Source organism: Vitis vinifera, chromosome 10, assembly GCF_030704535.1.
Source record: "Vitis vinifera cultivar Pinot Noir 40024 chromosome 10, ASM3070453v1".
Classification (NCBI taxonomy): Eukaryota; Viridiplantae; Streptophyta; class Magnoliopsida; order Vitales; family Vitaceae; genus Vitis; species Vitis vinifera.
Window position 1 is genome coordinate 26198274 of NC_081814.1, and position 20054 is coordinate 26218327.

A 20054-nucleotide genomic window follows, 5' to 3' on the forward strand; every position below is an offset into this window, starting at 1 on the left:
AACCGCTTATATTCTACTTGTGCACAGAACAAGTTCTTCCAAAGTGATATTATGCTAGTACTTGAGTAGCCATGCCATATGATACATTCCATTGCTCTAAGTCAAATGACATATGGCATGGTCAAGTCTCTTGTACTATGTGCATATGACATATTCCATTGATCCTAATCAAATGTACTACAAAGATATATACCCTAGGGAAACAGATTCTCAACTGGGTTTGTTGAGTTACAAGAATTGAATGAAGCGATATCCAACCTCAAAGTGACTTTTGTGTGATGAGTTAAGACCATAAGGTTTGTAGTCATTTGTTGAATGCTGATAGTGACACTGTGAAATGAAAGGTTAGAAAACAGAACTGCCCAAACAATTGGAGATAGTAAAGGCTTGGTATTTTACTGACAGTGATGCCTTTTGCTTTTTGTCTGGCTTGAGCTGTAGATTATGGCACCTTCAAGCATTATTCGGGAAGTTTTTGGTAGGAAAATTAATATTACTCTCTTCCATGAGAAGATCTTGAGGCAGCCTCTGGTGAATCAAACCAGGCTAGTTATCTCATGATGAGGGAACCTTTGCTTTAGCTAGCTACTGCATGTCCTTTTAGAGCATTCTCAACTTGCTAGTTGTTCTATGTCAAGTAAACTACACTATCATTGTAGTCAGCTCTCTACTTTCATGAATACAGCAAGTGTAATGATCTGCTCTCTCTTATGTAGATATTGTTTATTTTGGACCTAATAGGTTCTTACAACTTTAAAACATATTGACATGGTTAAGAAGAGTTCACTACATATATTGTGTCAGAAACTTCTCTTATTCGACGTAGGATATCAGTAAGCATATGGAACTATAGTTTCATACGTAAATTTTTATGAACAAACTAAGTGTATTAAATTATAATTTCATTGAAAAAAGATACATTGAGCTGCCAAAATCCAATACATTATTATATTTGAAAATTCTACGACTTTTGTTAAGTTCTCAATTTTCCTAAAAGGTTATTAAAGTATTAGAATTTGAGCCTACAATGAATATCATGTTCTAATAAACCCCTTCATGCGCAATTGCTCTTAACTCTGCTAGATTCTCAATTATAGTGCAAGATTGTTAAGTCAAAGAATCCAAGGTTGATTAGTCATTATTCTCAATCTCAATAGCATGAATTCATTGTCTTTCTTCTGGGCAGAGATATTGATGACCATTGTGATTACCCACCCTGCTAATTGCTTTTGGGAAACTCAAATAGCAATTCCAATGTTGAATATTGAACAACATGGTTAATCTTGTCATCTGATTCCAAGTATGTCAGTTGTCCTGTGAAACAGAAATTGGAGGACATCTCATTTCCTGGGAATCAAAATATTGACAACAATTCCAGGTTCATCTACTTGGGGCAGTGGCATTTCTCTTTGTGAGGCTTAAAGCATATGACTTGACTGACCAGTACCGGCTGTTAAGCGTCAATCAGGCTGTACTGGTTATTTCTACCAGTGCATGAAGAGACAGGGGAAAGTTGTTGTATGACAATCTAAATACAAGCCATCAGTCTGTTATCGCTGTGGAGTCCAGTCCAGGGCTTTCAAGATATTCATGGCAGCTTGATTGGGGAGTGTTAAGCCGGTATGGCTTGCTGACTGAGGACTTGACTGAAGAATGTTGCTAGCTTAAGAACAATGAATTGTTTTTCAATTGTGTTTATGAGAATCTTGCAGTTGGTAAAACTGTAGATGAAAAAAGAAAGTTGCTCTTATGTTATATTTTGATTATATCTCAAGGCACTTGAATGTCATAAACTGTAGATTACTCTCTTCCTCTGTATTTTATGGAAAGCCTTTTGTCAGTAATTGGTGTTATAAACTTATAATGAATGTAATATATTTCTATGTGTGTCCACTCTTCAGGCCTACTGATGGAAATACAGAAGATTGACTTGCTTGGCTATCGAACTTGGAACTAGATTTATATGCTTTCCAAGTTGGTGAGTGAACTTAGATGAGCTGCCTCTTGTTATGCACTGGGAGTTTCCTTTCTATTTGCTTCTACAGAAATGGCAATTCCCCAAAAAAGTAGCGGCTATTATTTGGTGGGGTTCTCTCATAGTTCCAGCCTCAACAATCCAACTCTCTTTTCTGTGTCAAAATTCATAGGATCTGATTTAGAACAAAAAGGTTGTCTAGTTTGGTAGTTTTTTTCAATCTTCCTCTGTGAAACCATTAAAATATCTTATCTTTCAGCTTGTAATTCAGCTGATCTAATGTCTTCTCAATTCCCCTTTTTCATATAGAATTAAAAGAGGTCTGGCATCAGGAAGATGAAATGCCAGCTCAAAATGATGCATCTTCACATATTCTGAGTCAGACTAAAGAAAACAAGTAATAGAGGTGCTTGTTCAAAAGCTGAATCTTCCCAAAAGGCTAAAATGCCAGTTTCTGGGCACGACTTAGGAGCAATGGTAAATGAACTAACCCTCGAAACAAAGAGTTGGCAATGACAATACTAATATGACAAAATGAATTTTCATTGAATGAGTGGAGATTACAAATTTACAGTTTGTAAGATTACTACAAAGAGAATTCTGCGTGTGAATGATCATATTGACAAACCAGAATCAGAGCATAGCTTTCTGGAGATAACAACTGCCTTCCATCATTCAGATGTCAATGAAGTTGGCTCTGCCTGCCATTTCCAAACATCAACTTGTCCAGTTCCATCCCCAGTGAAAACAAGTCCCCCCGGACCTATCTGAATCTCTCGGACTTCTTCTTTTGCAAATATCCTGCCCTTCTCAGTGAATCTATGCCACAACAAATAAAATTAGTCAACCAAGAAACAGGGAAGAATGTTCTGTTTACAAAGAATAATGGAATTAAGAAGGGAAATAAAACCTAGAAAGTAATGGTTATACTCACGATGGTAATTCATAAAGCCGCACAGAATTGTCATTGCAAGAGCACAACAATATTGGTTTCCCTTCCGAATTGTTCATACCAAAAAGAGATAGCACACCCTGTAACAAGAAGCAGAGTATAACAGCATTATGACAGAAATATATCAGCATTACCACCCATCATTCCCTTGATAAAAGGGTTCCTAGAAGCAAACCAAAATCCACAGTTCATAAATTAAGATATAAAAAGAACTGAATGACAATAACCTACATGTTCTTCATTGCGTGTGTAAGTCACTTCCAGGTTGCCAGCTTCAGTAGCAAACCAAACCTGCACCAAAACAAGAATCAGAACAGACATCAAGTCCAATATCCATGGTGAATATAATAAATGTAAGAAATGAAACCGACCTTAATTGTTTGGTCCAATGAACATGATATTAAATAGGGACCCCAACAAACAAGAGACATCACAACTGATGCATGCTCCTTCAGTGTATGAATACATTGTAATGTATCAAGATCCCACACCTGAAAGGAATATGATAATCAATCATATATACACATTTCATCAAGAAATATTATGAACCATGACACTGGAACAACTGAGCAATATTAAACCTACTCTTATTGTATTGTCCATGGAACCAGAATATAGCCTCCCATCACCTACTGTGAGTGAAACCACAGCACCATTGTGGCCTTCCAATGTTGTAGCTGGCTCAAAAGCATTGTTTCCCTTATTGGCTTTCCATGCATATATAGTGCCATTCTGCAGCACCAAAAATTAAAAATAAGAAATAACTTTGTAGTGTGACCCCAACAAGTTGAAATAGCAAAAGAGAAGAAAAAAAAAAGAAAGGGGTCGGAATCAAATGTGCAAGTTCTCTCACACTGCTATTTTCAGGAATGGGAAGTTGGACTCCATTAGTCATTTGAAGGGGTCATATAATATACCAAATCATTACCATTCCTAAGAGAAGGACACAGAAAGTTAAAACTATCAAGAAATTTACCTGTGCCCCCGCAAATAGCATATCATTATTCACCACCATAGCATAAATTTGCCCAACTGGTCCGTCAAGAGAGAGATCAGTACAAGACTCAATATTCCATGCCTGAAACAGTACCAGCACAGATACGATCCCATACATCAAATTCTTATTAAACTGAATTGAACAAACAAATTGAAGAGAAAAGGAATAAGATGTGTTTCAATCTTACCTTAACAACATCTTTTATTCCAGCAAATAGCCAAGGGCCTGCACTGATTAAGGACCCAATTTCCCCTCCAAGATTGACCACACCATCACATTGACCAGTATGGCAGTCCCAAACCCGTATATACCCATCTCTACTGGCAGTATAGAGCTTCTCTGAGCCAGAAGGAAGCACAATTCCTGAGATGGCCTGAACAAAGAAAAAAAAATTCTCATGGATAAGATGTTCAATTTAACCAATTAACAAAAGCACCATCTTAATTACTGCACCAACTACCTTGATGTGCCCATTAAGCTCTGCCAACTTGAAAACCCCATGGCCCTTAAACCAGGAATGGAGATACTGGCACTTATCTGCCTCCACACAATTTCCATGTAGCCAGTACTTGCAGACCCTTTCTCCAATTACTTTCTGTGTAATTCCATTTCCAGAGCTACTTCCTGCTCTTGTTGGACTTGATGAACACCTTAGATTAGTTGAGTCCCATTCACCCTTCTGATCAGAATAGAGAGTCCCCTCCCTGTTGTTTCTATGGGATTGATTTGAAGCTGATGAACGCTTCGGAGTTGTTGAACCTGATGACCTATCCAGACTCGTTAAACTTGATGCACGCTTCGAATCAGAGTCGGGATTCCTCTGCCAGCAGTTTTTGTGGAACTGATTTGAAATTTGATAGTGGGTGTTTTGGGGCAATTCTTGGTGCAGGAACCTACAAGGGTTTCTGTTGCACCTCCCACGGAGCCAATAGGAACAAACCATGTTGTTCACACGTCTTCTTCCCCTTTCATTTTTGTCTCCAACCAATCTTGATGGCTTGATGTCCATGGCTATATCACAAAAAATACATAGGTAGAACGTATAAGTTTGCTGCACCAAAAAAAATCCTTCAAAATCCTAACGTCAACATCGAGAAAACCCTTAAATCTATGATCTTCAATTTAAAACCCTCAGAAATCCACCATGATCCTCAATTTAAAACACACAGAAATCCACCACGAATAGCTGCTAAACATCAATTAAAATAAAATAATTTCATCTCTTCACATCCATCAAACCCTTAACTTTCCAATTCTTAAAAACTTCAATCCAAAACCCATATCTATCAGAATCTTTAAATTTCCAATTCTCAATTCAAAATACCATATAAATCCACCAACCCATCTTCGATATGAATCAAAACCCTCAAGCAAAAACCCAAAATATAAAGAAAGAAACAAACCTGAAGAAGAAGAAGAAGAAAACAAGAGAAGAAGGCGGTCTTCAGAGAGGACTACAAGCTTACCGTTATGTTCTTTATCTCTTCTGTTTCTATTTATAGGCGTTGGGATCCTTGTAATGCAAGTAAGCGCGGGAATGTTTAAAATTTGAATTTCCGTTAAACGGGCGCGTACTGTTTACCTGACTTGATCTGTCCGTTAGGCGCCGCCGCGCCGCGAAAGTAAATAAAAAATTACAAAAAAAAAAAAAAAAATTGAAAAGAAAGATTAGGAATCAGTAGGAAAATAACAAAAAAAAAAAAAAAAAAGGTTTATAAGTTTTCATAACAAGTAAATTTTTCTTGAAAAATCAATATATTTTAATGGTTTATAAATTAATATATTTTATTGTAGTAATGGTTTTTTTCTCTAATGAGAACATTCATATCAAAATTTTATTAATTAAAAATATATTTTAATCTTTTTTATAATAAATTTATAAATTATTACTAATATTTACATAAACAAAATTATATATATATATATATATATATATATATATATATATATATATATATATATATATTATTTATTATTTATTAATAATGAAATAATTATTAATAAATTTATTATTTACATAAATTAAAGAATATATATATACATATATTCTAAACCCTCACTAATTATTTATTATTAATTTATTAAAAATTAATATTGAATCAAATAAATCAAAAAATGTATTAGGTGTTAAGATATATATATATATATATATATATATATATATAAAAGACATACAAAACGGAATTAATTTATAACAATTATAAATAGTCATAATAATCTCACATTGAGAGATAGAAATCTTGTGTGTTGATTCCTTGAAAATAAATGGGGTTCACTTTTTATTTTTATATTTTATAAAAATAAGAGTATTTTGATAAGTTGTTTTAAAAAACACTTTTTAAAAAATAAAAAGGAAAAAACTTGTTTGAATAAGTTGCTTTTAAAACTAATTTTCTAATTTAAATTTTATAAAAATGTTATAAATTCTATTTATAATTTAATTAATGTCTTATTAAAAATAAAAATACTTTTTAATTACAAATAAATAAAAAAACAAATATTTTTTTAGTAAAATATGAGTAGAAATATTATAACAAAATCATATATTACATTTTCTTTTATAAAAAAAAATATTTTAGTATATGTTATAAAAATATAGATATTAATATCTTCATAATTGATTTTTTTTTTGTTAAATTTGAATAATAAATTTTACAGATATTCATTATAACAATATTTTATTTAAAATAATTTTAAAAACAAATAAAGTTTAAATTTTTTAACATAAACAAACCAAAATTTTCATTTCATGCAAATATGTAGCAATCAATTACGAGCACAAAGTATTCTAGAATGCTTTGATTTATTCTAGGGTTATTTGGATAAGTGACTCAAAATAAATGCAAAATTGTAAAAGTAACCTCACCAGTTAATTGTTTTGAGAGATGACCTAATTTGGACATTTTTACCCTTATTTATTTCCCTCCAAAAACACATAAGATCCCCACCAAATACATGATATCCTTCAATAAGCAGAAAACTTTAGTTTTACCTCTCTCATCGGTACACTGTGAGTACATCCCTATACACCATCTCTGTAACCCACCAATAAAATTGAGTGAAGAGAAGCAAAAAAGAGTAGAGAAACAGAGAAGAGTAAGATCCCCCACCAAAGACATGATATCTCTCCAAAAACAAAACATTTTAGTTTTACCTCTCTCATCGGTACTACAATCTATCTGCATATCTCTCACTAACATTGTGAGTACGTCCTTATACACCATTACTGCAACCCACCATCACAATTGAGGTAATAGAAGCAGAGCAGATTTAAAGAAAAACATATGGCGAGGTCGAATGAAGGTATGCAAACCCATTTGGGAAAAAAAAAACTTACCTTAGTTTTGCTATTCTCAACATTATTTGGTTGTAGGGAAAAAAAATGAAATTTTTAGAGTTAACATGAGTGAAATTTTTTGTTAAAAAGATTTGTATGAAAAGAGTAAAGTTCGTATTTAACATGTAAAAAATGGACGTAACTAGTGTTAAGTTCTTTATATATAAAACTTGAAGATAGTTGAGTACAGTTCAACATGTTAATCTACAACTTTGCGGGATTGAGTTACTTATCCAAATAACTACTATTTTAATATTGTCTTTTTGTATCAATAATTCAATTTATTTATTTGCTTTTGCTATAGTGATTGATGAAGCGGGAATAATGCTTTTGTATGAAGGAGATTGGGTGCAAAATGGAAACATATACTACTTTGAAGGTTGCCAAGGTAAAGGCATTGAACTTAAGAAGACTACAACATATGAAGAATTATTGAAGATTGTTTGTCACATTTTGAAAGTAGATCCAACAGAGCACAATCTTTCGATGAAGTATGTATTCAATGGCAATATACCATCCACTCCTATACAGCTAAGAGATGATGGAGATGTGAAAATTTTCATTTGTTTAAATTGTACTGATGGTAAGTTGCCAGTTCCATTATGTATCACAATAGAGAAAAGAAGTGCCAATCATGGGTATGAATCAATCATCAACATTGATTTTGGCTCTCATACTTTATTTGGGGTTGAGAAAGAAATCAATATGGACCCAATATTCATAAATAGTAGTGAATCTTTGAGTGGTTTTGATGATGAAAATAGAACAAGGTTGAGTTATGATCCACTTAATTGTTTTGATTCTCATAACTTGAATATGAACAAGGATGATGAAGATGGTGGAATGAATGTCAACCCGAACAAGGATAGCCAAGTAATGCAAATTGATGTAATGGAAAAAGCAGTAATGGAATATGAAAGTCATGCAAAAGAAAGCATAGAGGAATCATTTATAATTGGTCATAGTGAAATTGGTGATGACTACATGGAAGAGCACCAAATATACTCCAATAAGAAAGAATTGCAGAAGAAGTTGTGCATGATTGCTTTGAAAAGAAAGTTTCAGTTCAAAACATTAAAATGTTCGACTAAGTTATTATCTGTTGGATGTGTCGATAAAGAATGCAAGTGGCGACTTCGTGCAATCAAGTTGGGAGATTCTGATCTATTTTAAATAAGGAAATATCATTCAACACACACTTGTAGCTTGGATATGATATCCCGTGATCATCGTCATGCAAGTAGTTGGTTGATTGGTGAAAACATAAGAGAAATATATCAAGGGGTTGTCGTCAATATCGACCAAAAGACATTGTAGCTGATATTCGAAACAAGTTCGGTGTGGGGATAAGCTATGATAAGGCCTGGAGAGCTAGAGAATTTGCTCTAAGTTCAATTAGAGGATTACCAGAGGAGTCCTATAGTGCTTTACCATCTTATTGTTATGTGTTGGAGGAAAAAAATCCTGGCACCATTATTGATATAGTTATTGACCACGACAATCAATTTAAGTATTTTTTTTATGGCTCTTGGTGCATGTATTTCTGGGTTTCATACATCAATAAGGCTTGTCATTACAATCGATGGAATATTTTTGAAGGCAAAGTACTTAGGAACTTTGTTTGTTGCTGCATGTAAGGATGGAAATAATCAGATATATCCTTTATGTTTTGGAATTGGTGATTCTGAAAATGATGCTTCTTGGGAATGGTTCCTAAAAAAATTGCATGGAGCAATTGGCCATGTTGATGATCTCGTGGTGGTTTCAGATCATCACAACAACATTGAAAAAGTTGTGCGAAAAGTTTTTCCTCATGTAAGCCATGGTGTGTGCACTTATCACATGAAGCAAAACCTTAAAACAAAGTTTAAAAATGTCGAAGTTCATAAGTTGTTTCATGATGCTGCTTATACATACCGTTTGTCAGAATTCAATGTTATATTTGGGCAACTACAAATGATTTCTCCAAGAGTAGCAACATATATAATAGATGCAAGTGTTGAGCAATGGGCACGTTCACATTCTACCAAAAAAAGATATAACATTATGACCACAGGGATTGCTAAAAGTTTGAATGTTATGTTAAAAGATGCAAGTGATCTTCCTATTTTGCAGTTAATTGAAGAGTTAAGAAATTTACTTCAAAAATGGTTTGCAAACCGTAAACAACAAGCATTGTCAATAACAACTGAGCTAACAACATGGGTTGATGGAGAGCTTCATGTAAGGTACAATACATCATCAACATATGAAGTTGAAGCAATCAACTCGATGGAGTATAATGTTAAATATAATGGTGTCAGTGATCATGTGAATTTACATAATCATTCATGCACATGTTGACGTTTTGATTTTGATCACATACCATGTTCACATGCTATTGCTGCTTTTAGATATGCACATATGTCATGCTATCCTTTATGCTCCAAATATTACACAGTGAACTCATTATTATCTTCATATGCTGAGTCCATCCATCCTCCTAGACATCAAAGGGATTGGATGATACCTGTTGCTGTAAGTAGTAGAGTTGTATTACCACCGAAAACAAGGCGGCTAGCAGGAAGACCAAGGAAGGAAAGAATCCCTTCAGGTGGAGAGGGTAAGCGCAGACGGTGGTGTGGTCGATGTGGTGCTTATGGTCATAATCGAAAGTCATGCAAACGACCAATCCCCCTGCATTATCAGAATGATAACAGTGGACACATTGAAATAGGCATGCAAGATTGCTCCTTACAATCAGAGAATGAATGAAACTATCAATAAGCCAATTTTATGGTGAATTTTTTGTTGTTTTTTGTAGATGATGATTGGGCATATAAAAGATTTGATATTGTAATTTTTTTGTATATTGTGAATAGGGGCACAAAACACGTAATCGTACTTTGATTCAGTCTTTTTTAATTGAATGATGAACTTAAAGCTTAAAAATGAAGTTTAAATTCATCCCTCAATACCAACTCATTTGAAATGACAAGTGAACTCTTTATTTTTTTGGAATGCTAGTCTAGTTAGTATTTGATCATACATATTTGGAGATGTTTTAATATTTTATTGATGTTAAGATTAGACACATTATGTATGTTGAGATCATTCATATATACAACTTTAATTGAGGATATTCACCTAAATTGCACTAGGGTTAAGTTTCTTTTACAAAGAACTTAACAATGGTTAAGTTTAAGTTATAAAAACTTACCTGAACGAAAGTGAAGTTAAGTTTTTATACTAAAGAACTTAGTAAGAGTTAAGTTTTAATTGAGGATATTCAACTGAACCGTACTAGGGTTAAGTTTATTTTCCAAACAACTTAATAGTGATTAAGTTTCAGTTAAAAAAAAATTACCTGAACGAAACTAAAGTTAAGTTTTTTAATAAAGAACTTAATAGGAGTTAAGTTTTAATTGAAGATATACACTTGAACTACATTAGGGTTAAGTCTAATATACAAGTAACTTAACACTCGTTAAGTTTGAATTAAAACAAATGTCCTGAACTTAACTGTAGTAATGTTTTTTTAATAAAGAACATAGTAGGAGTTAAGTTTTAATTGAGGATGTTCACCTAAACTGCACTAGGGTTAAGTTTATTTTACAAGTAACTTAACACTCGTTTAGTTTGAGCAAAAAATATATGAGCTCTACATTGAAATATAAGTTTCTAATATTATGCTTACTACAATAAATTCAAACATGTTAACAATCATAACACAATCACATTTATAAATAATAAAAAAAAAAAATTGCAACCATTCATTTCTCTGGATGTATGAAAAATATGTAACTATTTAAATACGTGCTATAACATAGGAATTTGCTAAACAAAAAACTTCAATGTCATTACATAGAAACATCTTCCACTATCCAATTACAATCCATTTACAATAGTAGGATCACATAGGAAGTTCTTTATGGAAAAATAACTCCACTACCATCTTCTCACGAAACCAATCCATTCGCTCGCCTGTTAGTGTATCCATTGGATGGTTGTGCATCAGGTATTCTGCAAATTTGAACAAAAACATACCACAATCACCACTGCATGAACACAAAAAATGTGATGTTAGCAATGTTAAATATTATTGTATATATAATGAAATATGTGTGTTGGCATGGAAAATATTGTACTTACTCCTTTGTTTGTTGTGGAAAGCTGTTCAATCTCTCAATGTCCCACACACGTTCACCCTTGGGGTCACCATTCTCCCCATAGTATTTTGTAGCACTTAAGATACGTGGTAACAACATTGTTATGGGTGTGATGAGTGTTTTCAATCTATTGGGCTTGTTAATTGACTTTAAGGAGTCATAAATGTAAATTCTCCTACTACGAAGGTGGACAACTCCCAGTACCCAATGTGTGTTCCTTAGATTGATAGGAACATGTATGACATCAACCTCAGACCATTTCAAAGAAGGCCTAAGATAAAGACCCATGGCATAATCGATGAGGATGTCATCTTCCGGTAAAATGTATTTGTTCCATGTCTTTTGATTCATCCTCCAACAATTATCTACTTTTTGCTACATAAGGAAAAAATAATCAGAAGTGGTGAATATAACTTTAAAAACAAAGTGAAACAAAGTTAAAATGCACTAATATGCATACCCAAAATAACGTGTCAGTGGTGGTGAATTTTTGTGTAAACACATCAGAGTTCAGTATCCTCCTTTTCCGAAAAAAGTATAAAGCGACATCAATATGCTGAAAATTATAAGGAATAATAATTAGTAATCCAACAAATTATGTATATTAATGAATAATGTATACAACAATCACAAACCGAATCACTGAGCCATTCTCTAGGAAGCATTATTTTCTGAAACCATTTTTGGTCCACCTTTGTATACTCGATGTTCACTTCAAACCTTTATGTCATATAAGGAAATAAACCATTTGTCAACTTCATAAATTACATATATATATATATATATATATATATATATATATATATATATATTAATTGAGTCAATATTGTAGATAACTTACTCTTCCTCAATCTCATCATTAATATATTCTGTATAAGCCACTTTTGCCTCCATTGATGATGGCCGCAATGGATCAAAGATTGATGATGTTATGTCAGTCTTACTCATTAATAACTTCCTTCTCTTTGTGACATCTGTAAATGGGTGTTACAGTAGATGAGATTTCTTTACCTCTCTTCTTCGCTTAAAGATATTCGGTGATAGTTGATGTGGGAAAACATGAACGACTGTTGCATCAAGTGGGTTATCCTTCAAAGCCTCCTTATCATTGTCTTTCCTCAATGTCTCAATTTTTTCTAACTTTGATTTGAAGTCCAGTGTTGTTTCATTTCCCATTGTTGTAGTATATGGCTCATTACTCGGTTTTCCAACCTGAAATTGCATACAAATAAATATATAAATATATTTGAAAAGACATTGTTAGTAATTCAAAAAATATAAAGAATATAAGATTGTGGAAAAACATTAACTGGTGTTTCATTTTGTGCATCATCCATTGAAGTCTCCTTCTTATTGTCTTTTCCCGATGTTTCAGATTTTCCTAACTTTGATTTGAAGTCCATCGTCATATCATTCCCCATTGTAGCATTATATGGCTCACTTCTTGGGTTTCTAATCTAAAATTGCATAGAAATATATTAATATATTTTAAAATGTGTTGTTGGTTTTATAAAAAAAATAAAGAATGTAACACATGTTACTAACATCCAACAACAGCTCACTCAAACCATCAATCTTGCTTCCTATTTCTTTCAATTCTGTTTTGACTTCATTAAAATTTGCTTTTATCTTTTCTTTAAAGTTGATGAACATCATAAGCAATTCCTTTACATAAGAAAAAACATTATAAAATTAGTCAAACATTCTTAAACATGTATAGTGAAATAATATTAATAACTTTCACTTTAGTTACCTTGAATGAAGGTAATTTAGAACTATCACCTTCTTTTCCACCTTTCATTGTTGCTGCTGCTGCTACAGCATAAGCCTCAGCTTCCTCATGATCTTCATCTTTCTCCCAATCATTCATATTATCTTGTAAGGCATCATCCGATTGAGCTTCAAATTCAAAACATTTCACATACTCTTGTTCACGCTCTTCCAATGTCGGAATGAGTATGGAATGCAAAGATAACTAATCATTCAAGATAAAAAGAAAGTAATTAATAATAAGAACATGGTTATGTAAATAAGAAAGCAAATATAAGCAAAAATTAAGATATCACTCACATTTGACTCTACAAATAATGATTGAACTCAGTGTACTTTGGAGTTGCAGTCCCTATCTAATTTAAAATTATGGGAAAACTTCTACCAATACGACTTGCATATTTCATTCATATTTCATTCCAAGCAATGGAATGATTTCATATGCCCAAATTTGAAAGGCATATGGAAATCCAACAAGTGCATATGCTTCATATGATGCATTCCCTTTTTCTTCTTTTTTTTCTCTACATATTTTGACTGTCTTTTGTCCAAAGCCCTTTTCAACCCAAATAATGTTCTTTCATAGCAAATTTTCCCCCAAGGATACTTGTTGAACTCCTCTAAATTATCAACAAATTGAACCCATTGTAAATCTATCAAATTCTTCCCTTCTTTTCCTAATAGCACATGCTCAACAAAGTAAAACAATGCTAACTTCACAATGTCTTCATCAAGATTTGATTTCCCATTTAACTTTGCCTTATTTTTTGTCTTTTTTGTGCTCATTCTTTTTCCTTTCTTACATAATGTGATGAAAACCTCTTCCAATCGATCATTGCGAATCTTATTCTCTCTATTGAAATACCGATCTCTTATCCTTAAAGATGTTATGTCAAATTGTGAAATTTTCACAAATTTCAACCCGGTTATCAATGCAAACTCCAAAACACTAAATCTCAAACCTTTAGAGTGAATAAGTATCCACATATCATTTTTTTTTTTAATGTCACATTGGCGTAACAACATATTATGCACAATTTGAGCAGAAAATTTCAATTCATCCATACCCAAGAAGTGGTCAAAACAAGATGTTTTAAACATCTCTAGTTGGGTTTCATTCAAGTTCTTCTTTATATTGTCAATGGCAATAATGTGGGATAAGCAAGCCACCTTAGATGGAAAGTGATCTTCATTACGTATTTTCTATATGAAGATTGTTGAAGAAGTGGTAGCCTGCAAAGTCACATACATTGTGCTTCACATTAAGAAAATATTTTAAGAGTTACAAACATTCTGCATGAACAAAAATAAATTACAAAAAATTTAACTACTTCTACTAAAATGAAAAAACCGATTCAATTAATTATATTGTAAGCAAGTTTCAAATATTTTAACTGATAACTTAACTACAGTTATGTTATTTTTCAATGAGACTTAACCTTGGTTAAGTTCAGGTGGATTTTTATTTTTCAATAACTTAACCTCGATTAAGTTCTTTGTATATAAAACTTAACTATAGTTTAGTTAAAATGAATATTTTGATTAACATATAAAAAAAATAACTTGATTAGTTCATTATTTATGGCAAACTTAAGATATAATATCATCTATAGACTTATTATCTAGGCTTAACTTATTTGGTATATTTTTAGCATATGAAATGCAATAGATATATATATTTTGCTATTGAAGGAGCAATCTCATATACAAGAATCATCAACACATTAACATCCCAAATAGTACCAAAAATACAAACCTTCTCATCAGATTCTTCAGTATTTGCCATTAAAGATGAGTAGTTCACTTTGATCACTTTCTAGGATGATCACTTTTGGAGTTATACTAGATTGCAAATCTAAGTTTTTTTCCTTGTCCCTGAAAAATAAATACAAAAAATATTCAAATAACAATCATGCATTTGCTTATTAAAATCCATAAGTTTATACTAAGTATATATATAAAGAGAGAAATAGAGACCATTGTATAACATTCTTTTACATCACTTTAGAAACAATTTTTAGAAATTTTCATTTTCATAAAGCTTACACTACATTTTTCATTGAATTGTTTTAAATCTTTTATTGATGAAAGAGACTGCATGATGCACATGATTTTCTAATGAGTTCAAACACTTTGGTTATTCATGCCTAAATTTTAAGAACTAATCATGAGTCCATGTCATATTACTTTTCCTTGCATCTATGTCTAGATATAAATGAAGTTCTAAAGGACCATCCTTACTTATAGAAAGCATATGGTAGAAGTATTTTGGCTATGCATATGCATCATCTAACTCAATATTTTAGTTGTGAATAATATTTCAGTCCTTAGTTAGGATCATTCTTTGTCATGACTTTTGTTAGAGATTACAATTTCAATGTTGTGGTTTGCATTGTAGGACCAACTAGGTCCCAAATTTAGCAAATCTCACTTATGATCTAATAAAAGCAAACTAGGTTTAGACCTTGATGGGGTGTTTCTTAATGTTGGTTCACATCCAAGGAAAAACAAGGATTTTCTTCTCAATCTGTACAAGAAAAATGGAAACTGTAGATAGGCAAGGGATGCAAATTGTTTGATGAAAATTGAGATTTTCAGTTAAACCAACTTCCTATCCATTGGGAAAAGAACTACAAATAGGAAAAGATTTTTTTTTCCCAAACTGCTAAAAAACTAGACACCTAATTGGCAAAGACTACAATGATCTCCAATTTTGTCATTAATAGAAAAGAATGACTATTCATGTATATCATATTGGTTCCATTACTTAAAAGTTAAGCAACACAAAAGGAGAATAATTGACATGAATGCTCATAGAAGAAGTATTGTTTTCACTTTATGATAGAAACCAAAACTACTCTAAAAAAAAGGTTTTGAATTTTGGAAAAGAAATCAAAACCATTCTTCCAACATTGCTCATGGAAAAAGACTTCAGCAACACCTTCAATATCTCCACCTGGGGGGTTGAACAGAAACAAATTCATTTTCCTATGGGACTAATGAAATGTTTCTTCCAATCACCAGGGAGAACAAATGTGTTCAGGTGAGTATTCTCAATTAAAACTTAACTCCTACTATGTTCTTTATTAAAAAAACATAACTACAGTTAAGTTTAGAACATTTGTTTTAATTCAAACTTAACGAGTGTTAAGTTACTTGTAAATTAGACTTAACCCTAGTGTAGTTCAAGTGTATATCCTCAATTAAAACTTAACTCCTATTAAGTTCTTTATTTAAAAACTTAACTTTAGTTTCGTTCAAGTAATATTTTTTAACTGAAACTTAACCACTGTTAAGTTGTTTGGAAAATAAACTTAACCCTAGTACAGTTCAATTGAATATCCTTAATTAAAACTTAACTCTTTACAAGACCAAATTGGTCAACACATTTGTCACTTTTCTACTAGATTTCTACACTATAGAAACAGAGCATTTGCCACAACATCATGCTTCAAAATCTTAACAACTAGAGCAAAAAATCAAAATAAAATAGCCAAGAAATCCAATTAAAGACATTTCTTTCAATTCAACTAGATATCTTCTTTGGTAGACTAATGTGTTTTCAGAGTTCAAAATGAAAGAGGAATATGCTAACAAATTTAAGAAAAACCCTTATATTTATGTTTAACAAAAAGTGAACGTATAAACCCATTACTTTCTCTCGCATTTTTTTGACACCATCCAGAAAGAAAACACACACCTCAAGCGAATGTATGAAATCAACAAAAAGAATAATCTAAAAAAACAAACTATTTCAAAGTAATAAACATACTTTTCAAGATCTTTTTCGGTTCTCTTCCACTTCGTTTCGTCTCTTTCTTTCTCGCGTTTTTTCAAAAATTGGAGAAAAAAAAATCACACTTCAATCAAATGAATAACCTTATACAATCCTTTTACACAAATAATCAACAACAATACGCAAATCTGCAAAAAAAAAAAAACAAAAAAAAAAAAAAAATAGAAGACCAAAAAGTGCGTTGTAGTCTACCATTCAAGAGAAAACCCTTGGTTCGTTCTCTTTCTCTTCCTTTATGCTCTTTTCAATTTCAAAGGTTTCTTTTTTTTTTTCAAGATCCTTTTCGGTTCTCTTCCACTTCGTTTCGTTCTCTTATTTTCCCGCGTTTTTTTAGAAACAGGAGAAAAAAAATTCACACTTCAATCAAATGAATAACCTTTTAGAATCCTTTTACACAGATAATCAACAACAATACGCAAATCTACAAAAAACAAAAAAAACAAAAAAAAAATATCAGAAGATCATAGAGTGCGTTGCAGTCTACCATTCAAGAGAGAACCCTTGGTTCGTTCTCTTTCTCTTCCTTTCTTCTCTTTTGAATTTCAAAGGTTTCTCTTTTTTTTCAAGGGTAATTTAGTCCAAGAGGGGTCATTCTTCAGGTTTTAAAAAGGCAGAGGTCATTTTTCCAAATACGACCTTATTTTGGCACTTTTAACCAAATATCCCTTTATTCTACAATTAATTTTATCAAATTTTTGAATTGCAAATTATTCTTAAAAATTAGTAGATTAAAAAAATTAAATTATTAATTATGTCTTACTTAATTTAAAATCTATTTATTTAGTGAGAAGATTAAAAAAATATAATTGTTTATATATGAGAAATGGTAAAGTTATAACTCATAATGTATCCATTTTGGTTTATTATTTTTTCTAGTAATCAAGTATATTTTATGAGTTCTAAATTTTCTTTAAAAATGATTAAACCCATTAATAAATTAAATACAAAGCATTATTTAATTTGAAGTTTATTAAAAATTTTATAAAAATATAATAATGTGCATAAAATAAATTATAGAATCATCGTGAATCAATTTTTATCAATAAATTCTTAATACTAATTGAGTTTAATTTTTTTTAATTATTAGACTTATTATTGAATCCAAGAATTAGGTCTTACTTAATTTGAAGGTAATTGTCGAGTGAAAAAAAATATATAAACATAAGGTTCTACGTAGAAAAGGAAAATTAGAATCATTATAAACTAATTTTTATCTATGGTATTAATTGAATTACTATTTGATTTTCAAGTTATTTTTAAAAATTATTAATCTTGTTATTGATTCTAACACATTAAGTGGGTGTTTGGTAAACTAACTTAATGACTTAAAGTGACTTAATAACTTAATTCAAGTCATTAAGTAAATTAACTATGTTTGGTAAAATAACTTAATAGTATGATTTAAAGTAAAAAAAACAACTTTAAGTAATACGTAAAAATGATTAACTTATTCTTAAGTCCATATTTTCATTTTACTTTTTTTATCATCATTTGTTCTAGTTACTTCTAGTATATCTTTTTGTTACTCTATGACCTCCATTGTTATTTTGACCTCCTTTGCCTTAATTATTATTTATGAGGATAAATATGTCAATTTGATGATTTATAATAAATTTTAAATTAATTGTATCAAACAACCTTAATACTTAAAATAAGAATTAAAGAACAAGTTTTAAGTTAACAACTTAAGTATAATTTAATTTAAAAGTTAACTTAATTTATTAAGTAATAAGTATTAAGTTTTACCAAACACTTCTTAAGTATTGTTTCATTTGGAATTTATTTGTCTAGTAAAAAAATTTGTAAAAATATAATTATATGCAAAAAAAGGAAACTAACCAAGTCATTTAAAATGAATTTTAGCATGTTATTGAGTTTTATAACTTTTTAATACTAATTAAATCGGTTTTTAAGTTAGAAATTATTTTTAATAAATTTTATGTATCAAGTATAGTTTAATATGAAATACGATTTTCTAACATTATTGAGTTTTATAGCTTTTTAATAATGATTAAATTGGTTTTGAAGTTTTTTTAATAAAATTTGTGTATCAAGTATAGTTTAATTTAAAATTTATTTACTTAATGAAAATTTTTAGAGAAGTTTAAAGAAATTAAAAAAAGTACGTATAATTTAAAAGAAGCTTATATTTGAAGATTTTCAATATTCATTGGATCATAAAGAGAGAAGAAGAATGTCATCATATTTAATTTGATTTTTTATTTTTTTAAAAACATGTGAAAATAAAATTTTATTCATCTTCTAAAAATTATTCTCTCCCCCATTTTGTTTTAAAAAACTAGAAATTGAGAATAACGGTCAAACCATACTATGAATTTTCTAAAAGCAATTTTCTCCTTTTTTTTTAAAAAAAAAAATGATTTTTAATCAAAAGGCCAAATATGCTCTATATTTTTATACTCATATCTAAGGTTTTAGACTTTTTCTTTTTGTGGTTTTAGAGACTTGCATTTTGATGCATCAATAATCAGGCTTCTCTACCATCCCTTTTCCTTAAAAGCCAAGGATGAGAATAAAAGGAATGAAAAGCTTGAGATAAGCACATGGATGATAAAAAGGAATGAAAAACTGTTCCTCTATCTTGCAGAATATTCTCAACAGAATATCAGCTCTGTTGGTTTATTTTAACTTAAATTCTGCAGCAAATATAGCACTTGCCATCACTCCTTGCTATTTTTGCTACAAACACAAATTTTTTTCCTCAACAATTCAAACCTTGATTTTGATAGTCCCTTTGTCAAAATATCAGCAAGTTGACTTGTGTCTTACAATGTAAATTCACTTCATTCTTCTGGACTTCTCTAACAAAATAATACTAATTTTAAAATGCTTTGCCTTGCTATGAAACACTAGATTGTTAAAAATTGCTATGGCAGCTTGATTATCAACAAAAATTCTGGTTGCAACATCCTGAACCATCTTCAAATCTGTCATGAGCCTCCTTAACCATAAGGCTTGATTGATTACGACAGCAGCTGCAACATACTCGGCCTCAGCAGTAGACTGAGCTATAATTTCATGTTTCTTTGAACTCCAACAGAAACAACCTGATCCAAGA

General features: G+C 31.0%; 2 protein-coding genes and 1 long non-coding RNA gene across 3 annotated transcripts; all 3 read right to left on the reverse strand.

Annotated features, from left to right (window-relative positions):
* Positions 1-2497: 2497 nt before the first annotated feature.
* On the reverse strand, positions 2498-5384 carry LOC100254935 (zinc finger CCCH domain-containing protein 48). Its single transcript, XM_002272285.4, has 9 exons — positions 5328-5384; positions 4385-4935; positions 4112-4297; positions 3904-4005; positions 3513-3659; positions 3299-3418; positions 3159-3218; positions 2910-3007; positions 2498-2794 (listed from the first exon to the last, which is right to left on the reverse strand). The coding sequence occupies exons 2-9, from the start codon at positions 4931-4933 to the stop codon at positions 2647-2649; spliced, it is 1410 nt and encodes a 469-aa protein (XP_002272321.1). The 5' UTR covers positions 4934-4935; positions 5328-5384; the 3' UTR covers positions 2498-2646.
* A 5641-nt stretch (positions 5385-11025) lies between these two features.
* Positions 11026-12004, reverse strand: LOC104880616 (ubiquitin-like-specific protease ESD4). The gene is made up of 3 exons (XM_019222730.2): positions 11870-12004; positions 11393-11784; positions 11026-11298 (listed from the first exon to the last, which is right to left on the reverse strand). The coding sequence occupies exons 2-3, from the start codon at positions 11758-11760 to the stop codon at positions 11154-11156; spliced, it is 513 nt and encodes a 170-aa protein (XP_019078275.1). The 5' UTR covers positions 11761-11784; positions 11870-12004; the 3' UTR covers positions 11026-11153.
* A 973-nt stretch (positions 12005-12977) lies between these two features.
* LOC109123330 (uncharacterized) lies at positions 12978-14524 on the reverse strand. The gene is made up of 3 exons (XR_002031052.2): positions 14350-14524; positions 13163-13384; positions 12978-13074 (listed from the first exon to the last, which is right to left on the reverse strand). It is a non-coding gene; the product is annotated as an uncharacterized LOC109123330 (long non-coding RNA).
* Between the last annotated feature and the right edge of the window lie 5530 nt (positions 14525-20054).

Coding starts and splice junctions, on each gene's coding strand:
- LOC104880616 (XM_019222730.2), bottom strand. CDS start 11,760: ATGAATCAAAAGACATGGAACAAATACATTTTACCGGAAGATGACATC. Junction 11,299..11,392: donor TTTCCACAACAAACAAAGGA/GTAAGTACAATA, acceptor GTGTTCATGCAG/TGGTGATTGTGGTATGTTTT.
- LOC100254935 (XM_002272285.4), bottom strand. CDS start 4,933: ATGGACATCAAGCCATCAAGATTGGTTGGAGACAAAAATGAAAGGGGA. Junction 3,419..3,512: donor CCATGGACAATACAATAAGA/GTAGGTTTAATA, acceptor TATTCCTTTCAG/GTGTGGGATCTTGATACATT. Junction 3,219..3,298: donor CATTGGACCAAACAATTAAG/GTCGGTTTCATT, acceptor GTTTTGGTGCAG/GTTTGGTTTGCTACTGAAGC.